Source organism: Carlito syrichta, unplaced genomic scaffold, assembly GCF_000164805.1.
Source record: "Carlito syrichta isolate Samal-C Ts95f unplaced genomic scaffold, Tarsius_syrichta-2.0.1 Scaffold306948, whole genome shotgun sequence".
Lineage (NCBI taxonomy): Eukaryota > Metazoa > Chordata > Mammalia > Primates > Tarsiidae > Carlito > Carlito syrichta.
In genome coordinates this window covers 47,434-57,215 of record NW_007251044.1, presented here as the reverse complement: position 1 = coordinate 57,215, position 9,782 = coordinate 47,434, and the positions used below count along the sequence as shown (strand labels likewise).

The following is a 9,782-nucleotide window of genomic DNA, read 5'->3' as shown; positions in this document are numbered from 1 at the left end:
AGTGACAACTTTTTTTTTTTTTTTTGAGTTGGAGTCTCACTCTGTCGCCCAGACTGGAGTGCAGTGGCCGCTCCTGGCCACCGCAGCCTCAACCTGCTGGGCTCCGGCGATCCTTCCGCCTCAGCCTTCCGAGTAGCCAGAATTACAGGCATGCGCTACCACGCCTGGCTGATTTTTTGATTTATTGTAGAGATGGGGTCTCGCTGCCCAGGGGGTCTCGAACCCGCGGGCTCAGGCAATCCACTCACCTCAGCCTCCCAAAGGCGCGGGATTACAGGCTGAGCCACCGAGCCCGGCTGACAATTTTTTTTTTAATGACATTGACGGTTCTAAAGATTCCAGAGCTGTAGTTGTTACGCCTCACTTTGGATTTGATAGCTTTCTGATGACTAGAATCAGGGTAAACATTTTCTTAGACATCGTTTTTTTTCCTTCAATACAAAAGGTCAAACTCTAAGCACCTCTTTTTTACCTTCCTTATCTGCTAAACAATGCCTCTTCTGAGAGCCTCCATCTCAGTACACAGAGAGCTTCCTCATTCCTTTATACAGCTGCATAGTATTCCATTGAAGGTCTTCTCATAACTTATTTACACAGTCCCCTTGGGGCGGATATTTAGGTGGTTTCCAGTCTTTTGGGATTTCACACAATGCTGCCGGAAATAACCTTGTCAATGCCGTTTTTTTGTACGTGATAGGGTATCAGCAGTGTAAATCCCTAGATGTGGAACCGCAGCCTCTGAACTTGTATGTCTGTAATCTACATCGAGTGGAGTGTCGTGCACAGCTCTCAAGTGTGCAGGTGGATGTGCAGTCATTCCCATTACCCCAGAAAGTCCCTCTTACCCCTCCCCGTCCTTCTCTCCCACCCTAGAAGCAGCCACTAGTCTGATTTCTAGCACCATAAATGAGTTTTGTCTGTTCTACCACTTTGTGTGAATACCATTTATGTTTTCTTTTTTTATTTCCCTGTGGTGAAGTTAACCTTTTTTTTTTTTTTTTTTTGAGTCGAAGTGTCACTCTCACCCAGGTTGGAGTGCAGTGACATGATCGTGGCTCACTGCAGCCTTTACCTCCTGGGCTCAGGCAATTATCCTGCCTCAACCTCCTGACTAGCTGGGACTACAGGTTCTGCCACTACACCTGGCTAGTGTTTTTGATTTTTTTGTAGAGATGAGGCCTCCCTCTCTTGCCCAGGCTGGTCTCAGACTCCTGGGCTTGATCCTCCTACCTCGGCCTCCAAAGTCCTGGGCTTCCAGATGTGTAAAGTGAACAGTATGTTCACATTGTTGTGTAACCATCACCTCTGTCTAGTTCCAAAACATTTCATTCCCCTAAAAGAAAATTCAGTGCTCATTAAACACCCACTCCCAATTCCACCTATATGTGCTCTTTGTACTTGGTGTCTTTGGCACGACATGCTTTTGAGATGCATCCACACTGCATGTCTACCAGTAGCTGACTTCTTTTTAATGCCAGGTGTTCCTGCTGTACCACCTCTGAACATTTGTGACCGCATGACCCCCATCAGTCCAGAATTTTTCTGTGCTGTGTTTGTTGGGCTCTCGGCTGCGCTGCTGTGACAAAGAGGCCCCAAGTCACAGTGACCTGGGAGTTCACATAGCCGCCCAGAGGTGGGTGGGTGGGCATGCAGGACGATGGGCAGCGTCGTTGGGGAAGGTTGTCGAGCCCAGTGTTGTTCTTGTCCTTGTCCTTTATTCCATTGGTTTTCCAGTCTTTGGAACTGTGGTGGAGGTTCGCTCCCCACCACATCCACCTTGCAACCACTGAGAAGGGGTAGCCATCCCAGCCACGTGCACTGGGACATGTCTTCAGCTGGGTAGCCTGTGGCCACCCCAAGGTGCGGGGACAGGAGGGTGGGTATCCTGTTGGAAAAAGGCAAAGTGAGGACTGGATAATGGGGCTGTAGTTATGGGATGCAAGGTGTTCACTTGGATGTCAGGCAACCAGCCTATCCATGCCCCCTCCCTCCCAATGGAGTTTAGGGTCTGCCCTACTGCCCTAGATTCCTATGATACTCTGTCTCAGCCTGAACCTCGAAGCACATGTCCTTTCTTTTTGGCAGAGTCTCACTCTTGTCCAGGCTAGAGTGCAGGGGCACGCTCATGGCCACTGCAGCCTCAGCCTGCTGGGCTCAGGCGATCCTTCCGCCTCAGCCTTCCAAGTAGCTGGAACCTCAGGCACTCGCCATGTTGCCCAGGCTGGTCTCAATCCCCTGGGCTCAGGCAATCCACTCGCCTCCGTCTCCCAAAATGCCGGGATTACAGGCATGAGAAACCACGCCTGGCTACATGTCCTTTTTTAAAAACTTCTATTTCTAATAATTTCACATGAACAGGAAGCCTGAAAGATTAGGCACAGTATGAAGAACACCTGTGTCCCCTCTGCCCAGGTCACCAGAGCAATATTCTTCCTGTTTGCTTGTGATTTGCATGCATGCTTCCTTATCTCCTTTCTGTCCTGAGCATGCACACACTTTTTAATTTTTTTAATTTTTTCCCCCCGAGTTGGAATCTCACTCACCAGGCTGCAGTGCAGTGGCACACTCACAACCACCACAGCCTTGACCTGCTGGGTTCAGGTGATCCTTCCCCCTCAGCCTTCCAAGTAGCTGGAACTACAAGTGTACGCCACCATGCCTGGCTAATTTTTTAATTTACTGTAGAGATGAGGTCTCACCATGTAGCCCAGGCTGGTTTCAAGTTCGTGGATTCAGGCAGTCCTCTCGCCTCGGCCTCCCAAAGTGCCGGGATTGTAGGCGTGAGCCACCGTGCCCAGCAATGCACTCACTTCTTACAGAGAGTTCCGAGTAGCTTGCACACATCACAGCCAGGTATCCCGGTCCTGAGTGTGTGTGTCCTTCGAATAGTCCCTTGTCAAACCACAATGAAGTTACCAACTTAACTCATTTGCGATTGCTGATGTGAAATTACATCATTCTAAATTGTGTTCCTATTTGCCACTGTTGTGAATTTAGGCTTTTGCAAATTCTGTTTCTGAATAATATATATTTAGTTTAGATCTGAATAGAAATACCAAGTACAGAGTGCTAGTCAGAGTGGTGCCTGAGGCAAATACTGGGTATATCTGCAACTTTCAGCTGTATTGTGAAAAAGGTGACAATTTAGAAAAGACCATTTCACTTGTGCTTAACAGCAATCAGCTTCAGATTTTTTTTTAATTTTCACCTGCAGTCAGTATTAGGAAAGTGAAAAATGTGCTGGTCACAACTGTGTTTTAAGTAAATTCAGTGTGAACACAATTTTGTCTTATCTACCAGAGGATCAGTATATCTTGGCAGACTGTACCCACAGGTGGTTTTTTTGTTTTGGTTTTTTTTTTTGAGTCATGGTCTCACTCCATTATTTTTAATAGAGATGAGGTCTCACTATGCCATCCTGGCTAGTCTTGAACTCCTGACCTCAAACAATCCTCCTGCGTTGGCCTCCCAGAGTACTAGGACTACCGGTGTGAGCCACTGTGCCCAGCCCAAATGGTTTTTTATAGGTTGTAGTTAAGAAAACTTATATGAGCCGGGCTTGGTAGCTCAGCCTGTAATCCCAGCACTTTGGGAGACCGAGGCGAGTGGATTGCCTGAACCCACGGGTTCGAAACCCACCCGGGCACCTTGGCGAGACCTCGTCTCTACAATAAATCACAACTTAGCTAGATGTGGTAGTGTGTACCTGTAGTTTCGGCTACTGGGAAGGCTGAGGTGGAAGGATCTCCTGAGCCTAACAGGTCGAGGCTGCGGTGGACACTGCACTCCAGTCTGGGCGACAGAGTGAGACTCCAACTCAAAAAAAAAAAAAAAAAAAGAAAGCTTATACATAAACTTATGTAAGTAGCAGACTTTGGGTTTGTGGTCTATTTGGTTAGCAACAGTGGAGCCTGGAAAGCGGGTTACTCTAAAGGGCATTTGGAGGACACTTGGAAAAGCTGGGAACACACTCTCCTATTATTCTTGTGTCAGTCTTAGATGTCCTAGACCTGTTCACTGTCTTGTGCCCACTTCGGGGACTGTCCTTGTTCTTAAGTATCACATGCTGAAGTATGTCGGGGTCAGGGGTTGTGGCGTCTGCCTTGAACCTCCGATGCTTCTGGAGAATAAATAACTATGGTATATGCACACTGTGTGTGGGTGGGGGAGTGAGGAGGCAGGCGAATGACTGAGTGGCTGGCGAGGCTGGGGAGGATGTGTGGGAGTTCTGTGAGTTGGAAATTATTTCAGAGCCCACAGGGGTTTTACCGTGAAGCCTCAAGTGTTTTAAGCTGGGAAGGAACCTGATCGGAGTCATGTTTCAGGGCCCTTCCTGGAGCCGAGTACCCTGCCTGGCCTGGAGCCAGTGCCTCCCAGCTGCTTACTGAATGGAGGCCCAGGCAGACGGGGTGGCAGGACAAAGGCTCTTGTGAATGCAGAGATGTGCCAAGGACTGAGTGATGGGGGGAGGGAGGAGGGTGGGCGAGGCTGGGGTGAGGGGTCCGTAAAGGGTGAGTGGCTGGAAAGAGGATGTGGGGCTTGGGCATGTTGTGGAGTAGGATGGGACACACCATGTTAGCTGGCAAGTCACTGAACATCTGGGAGGTGCCACACGCCTGTCAGCCGCAGGGAAGAGAGTTGGGTCCCTTCAGCCGCTTCAGTGGACTGCAAGGCCCACTGTGGTGGTGGGCGTGTGGGAGGCATGGAGAAGACGGGGCTGGGGGTCTCTGGTCAGGACCCCCACTGAGCCTCAACTTGCCTAGCAGAATGGATGGCAAGCGGCGGCCAGGCCCAGGGCCCGAGGTGCCCTCCAAGCGGGCCCGTGGGGGCCTCTGGGACGAGGATGAGGCACCTCGGCCGTCGCAGTTCGAGGAAGAGCTGGCGCTGATGGAGGAGATGGAGGCGGAGCATAGGCTGCAGGAGCAGGAGGAGGAGGAGCTGCAGGCAGCCCTGGAGGAGGCGGCGGACGGTGAGGCTCCCCCAGGCACCCCGATCTTGCCTCTGTGACCCTACCTTCTGGCCCACTCCGAGTCTTGCATGACCCCGTGCCATATGCAGCCTCTGTTGCCTGCAGCTTCTGTGGCCTGACCTGTGACCCCTGCTCTCTCCCAAGTTTCCCGCCTGACCCTGGCCACCCTCTCTGTCTGGCTCCTAATTGGATGCCACCCTGGCCCGGGAGGGCAGTCACTCATGTCTGAGGGGAACCACCACTCCACGTAGCCCCTCTTCCTTTCCTCCCCCACCCAGGCCAGCTCTCCCTGTCAGCCATAGACCCCCGCTGGCTGCGGCCCGCCCCCCCCCCCCTGGACTCTCAGACGGAGCCTCTCATCTTCCAGCAGTTGGAGATCGACCATTACGTGGGTGAGTAGGGGTGGAGGCAGGAGTGGGGAGCCCTGGGCTGCTGGGGCAGATGCTGGGCTCAGTCAGCCCCTCTGGCTCTGCCCTGCTGCCATCACAGTTGGTGGGAAGGGGGAGACACAGGCCGTCCCCACAGTGGCCAGGGTGTGAGGGAGGGCAGGGTTCCAGGAAGGCTTCCTGGAGGGAGGAGCATCTTCCAGCCCAGGCCTGCAGGTAAGAAGCGCTGGCTCCTAGCAGAGGGGAGAAGCATGTTTTGACATCTGTCCCTTTGCTTAGTCATTCATTCATTCAGTTAGTCAGGAACCTCCAAGCGTTTACATTGAGCCAGGGCCTGCCCCAGGTTGATAGGGCTCCTGCCCTCAAATGCTTGCATCCTAGGAGAGAGAATAAAAAAGGAAAGGTAACTCCAGGTGGTGGTGAGGGTTATGGAGGAAGATGACGTGTTGGAGGACACCAGGCTGCATGTGTTGGAGGAGAGGGAGCCGTGGGGACGTCCTGCTGAGTGCAAGGCCAGGCTTGGAAGGTTGCATGCCAGCCTGGCATGGTGGCTCACGCCTGTAATCCCAGCACTTTGGGAGGCAGAGGCAAAAGTATTGCCAGAGCCCACAGGTTCAAGACCAGCCCGGGCCACTTTATTCTCTGCAATAAATCAAAAAATAAGCCGGGCATGGTAATGCATGCCTGTAGTTCCAGCTACTTGGAAGACTGAAGCAGAAGGATCGCCTGAGCCCAATAGATCGAGGCTGTGGTGGCTGTGAATGTGCCACCACTGCACTCCAGCCTGGGCGACAGAATGACTCCAACTCAAAAAAAAAAAAAGTTGTGTCCTGGATGATTCTGTGTATGTGGATGGCTTCCAAGTGACAGAATAGCTCCATAGGTGCTGGGGAGCTCCAGGCTGCTGAGAGTGATGGACCTGTTTTGCATCCCAGTTTGGTGACAGTTGCACAAATCTCTAGCATGTTGAAGTTCATAGCACTAAACGAGCACACCTAAAGCCGATATGACTTGTCACAAGAATTTTTTTTTTTTTTTGAGTCAGGTTCTCACTTTGTTGCTTAGGCTGGTAGGAAGTGGCACAATCATGGCTCACTGTAACCTTGAACTCCTGAACTCAAGGGATCCTCCCTCCTCAGCCTCCCAAGTAGCTGGGACTACAGGCGCACCACCACGCCCAGCTAATTTTTTGTTGTTGTAGAGTCAAAGGCTCATGGTGTTGCCCAGGCTACCTTGAACTCCTGTTAAGCGACCTCCTCACTTCGGCCTCCCCAAATGTTGGGATTACATGGCATGAGCCACCATGCCTGGCCAGAAATATTTTCATATTGTAATAAAAAGAAGGATGTCTCTCTAGCTGTGCTGTGGAAAGTGACTTCTAGGGGGACACGGATGGAGGTGGGGACTAGGGAGCTGGGCCGGTGGGGCTGAGTTTGGAGGCTGCAGGGTCTGGGAAGGCGAACCTCCAGGGAACCTGGGTGGGTTGGTTCCTGCTTCATCCTGGCTCCCCCCCAGGCCCAGCACGGCCTGTGCCTGGAGGGCCCCCGCCATCCCCCAGCTCCGTGCCTGTGCTCCGTGCCTTCGGGGTCACCGACGAGGGCGTCTCTGTCTGCTGCCACATCCACGGCTTTGCACCCTACTTCTATACCCCTGCACCCCCTGGTGAGTGCCCCCACCTGGGAGACCCCAGCCTCGGCCTCCAGAGGCCCCTGCACCTCTGACCAGCCCTCCCACATCAGGTTTTGGGCCCGAGCACCTGGGCGACCTGCAACGGGAGCTGAACGTGGCCATCAGCCGGGACCAGCGTGGCGGGAAGGAGCTCACAGGGCCAGCTGTGCTGGCCGTGGAGCTGTGTTCCCGTGAGAGTGAGTGTCCCCACAGGACCAGGGGGTGGTGGGGGCGGGGAGAGTCGGGGGCGCCTATCCCAGTCGTCTCTGTCCGCAGGCATGTTCGGGTACCACGGCCACGGCCCCTCCCCATTTCTGCGCATCACCCTGGCGCTGCCCCGCCTTGTGGCCCCCACCCGCCGCCTCCTGGAGCAGGGCATCCGCGTGGCAGGCCTGGGCACTCCCAGCTTCGCACCTTATGAGGCCAACGTTGACTTTGAGATCCGGTACAGCCTCTGCTCTGCATCTCCAGCCTCTGCCCTGCAGCCCCACCCATGGGCGCCTTTTCTCACTGACCCTCCACCCCCTCCAGGTTCATGGTGGACACAGACATCGTGGGCTGCAACTGGCTGGAACTCCCTGCCGGGAAATACGTCCTGAGGCCAAAGGAGAAGGTATGGGGCTGGAGGAGTGGGGCAGGGAGCTGGGGCCCTGCTACCACTGACATACTTGTCCCCACAGGCTACACTCTGTCAGCTGGAGGTGGATGTGCTGTGGTCAGATGTGGTCAGTCACCCACCAGAAGGGCTGTGGCAGCGCATTGCACCCCTGCGTGTGCTCAGCTTCGACATCGAGTGCGCTGGCCGCAAAGGTCTGTCCCCAAGGCCTGGGGCGTCTCTCCTCCCTCTGGATGGCACTGATATGCCAGGCGGGTTGGGGAGTGCGGGCCCAGCAGAGGAACAGCAGGTGCCAAGGCTCTGGGGCAGGACCATCCCAACCTGCATGGCTGGAACAGAGTGAGCCAGGGGAAGAGAGCCTAGAGACGAGGACTAAGGGAGAACAAAGATGGATGGTTCAGGGTCTGCAGTCAGTGGGGACAGGCAGGCGTGAACAGATTAGGGAAATCGAGGGCGTGTGCCCTGGTGCGTGGAGAGGGAGAGGCAAGAGTCGTGTCCCCATCTCCCTTCCTCCACAGGCATCTTCCCTGAGCCCGAGCGGGACCCAGTGATCCAGATCTGCTCTCTGGGCCTGCGCTGGGGTGAGCCGGAGCCCTTCCTGCGACTGGCACTCACCCTGCGGCCCTGCGCCCCCATCCTGGGCGCCAAGGTGCAGAGCTATGAGAAGGAAGAGGACCTGCTCCAGGTGTCCCACTCTGCGGCCTCACTGTCTTCCTCAGCTCCCCTGACCCTCTCTCCACAGCCCAAGCCCCGGGTGTGGCCCCTGGGTGCTTTCAGACCATTCCCTAAGGGGGGGATCCAAGGTGGGGGGCAACCCACGTGACCCTGTGTTCTCACTCCCAGGCCTGGTCTGCCTTCGTCCGCATCATGGACCCTGACGTGATCACTGGCTACAACATTCAGAACTTCGACCTTCCGTACCTCATCTCCCGGGCCCAGATCCTCAAGGTGAGGGCAGGGCAGGTGTGGGCGCTTCCCTCGGTCCCTGTCCCTTCTCCCGCTGCCTCTCCGTGTGGCTGGCTCTGTCTTCTCGGGCTGCCGTCTTGCTCTGCATACTTCCAGCCCATCCGGGCCTGGCCTTGTCCTGTTCAAAGTCCAAAGAGTTCCTGTGGCTTTTGTCAGAGGTAAGGAGGGCGCTAGGTTGTGTGAGAGAAGGCTGGTGTTCAGGGGCACAGCCTGAAGCTCGCAGGGCTCCCTCAGCCCTGGGTCAGCCGTGGGCTCCAGGCCTTGCCTTAGGATGCGTCAGAGAAAGGAGAGTAATAGTAATAACAAAGAAGGAAGAAGGGCCTTGTCAGTCGAGTCTGGGTGTGGGTGGGTTAGTTTACTCCAGCTGCTAGAACACAGCCAGGTGACTTCAAACGACAGGGAGGGGTGGCTGGCGGTCCTTGAGGCTCCTGCCTGAGGTCAGGGTCCCGGCAGGGCCAGTGCCGCCCGAGGGCTGTGAGGAAGGATGTCCCAGGTGCCCTCCTTGGCTTGCCGATGGCTGCCTCTCCCTGTGTCTTCCCTGGTTTCTCTGTGTCTCAGTTTCCCCTTTTCATAGGGATGCAGTGGTATTGGGTGAGGGCCCACCCAATGACCAGCAAAGACTTATTCTCAGTTGAGGTCACATTGAGGTGCTGGGGTTAGGACTTCAGCATCTTTTGGGGGACACTATTCACGCCTAACAGATATATTCCCGTTTTTCTCTATGCTGGGCCAGTTCAGTAATGAAAAACAGCACAAACTCTTATGACCCCAACCTCTAATCCAGCTCCACCCCCAGCCTAACTCAGACCTCCTCCCGACCTCAGTCTCCAGTCTGAGCCTCCTTCTCCTGCCACCTTCCCAGGGCCCTCGGCCCTTGTCCCTTGGCCCCTGGCTCAGACCAGCTCTCGAGGCTGCCTCCAACCTCTGCTCGCACAGCTGGCTGGCCCAGCCTGTCCACTGAGTCTGGCAGCACCCCAAATCTCCTCTTCCTGTCCCCCAACTTGGTACAGCCTGCAGCTACTGGGTTCCATCCTTGCCCCCAGCCCATCAAGCCCCCCAACTCGCCCTGTCCCAGCCCTGGCTACAGCTTTTTTTTTTGAGTTGGAGTCTCACTCTGTCGCCCAGACTGGAGTGCAGTGGCCGCTCTTGGCCACTGCAGCCTCGATCTGCTGGGCTC

The 9,782-nt window shown here is 54.9% G+C and overlaps 1 protein-coding gene across 2 annotated transcripts in view; it reads left to right on the top strand.

The window, feature by feature from the left end:
- Window positions 1–9,782, top strand: part of POLD1 (DNA polymerase delta 1, catalytic subunit) — a 26,438-nt gene that overhangs the window by 6,923 nt on the left and 9,733 nt on the right. For both annotated transcript variants that reach the window (XM_008063578.2, XM_021715273.1), the window contains exons 2-10: window positions 4,767–4,969; window positions 5,248–5,361; window positions 6,871–7,017; window positions 7,095–7,220; window positions 7,300–7,468; window positions 7,555–7,636; window positions 7,704–7,833; window positions 8,158–8,324; window positions 8,483–8,587. In XM_008063578.2, the coding sequence (XP_008061769.1) occupies window positions 4,768–4,969; window positions 5,248–5,361; window positions 6,871–7,017; window positions 7,095–7,220; window positions 7,300–7,468; window positions 7,555–7,636; window positions 7,704–7,833; window positions 8,158–8,324; window positions 8,483–8,587 (1,242 nt within the window). In that variant the 5' untranslated portion in view covers window position 4,767. The remainder of the gene's footprint in view (window positions 1–4,766; window positions 4,970–5,247; window positions 5,362–6,870; window positions 7,018–7,094; window positions 7,221–7,299; window positions 7,469–7,554; window positions 7,637–7,703; window positions 7,834–8,157; window positions 8,325–8,482; window positions 8,588–9,782) is intronic.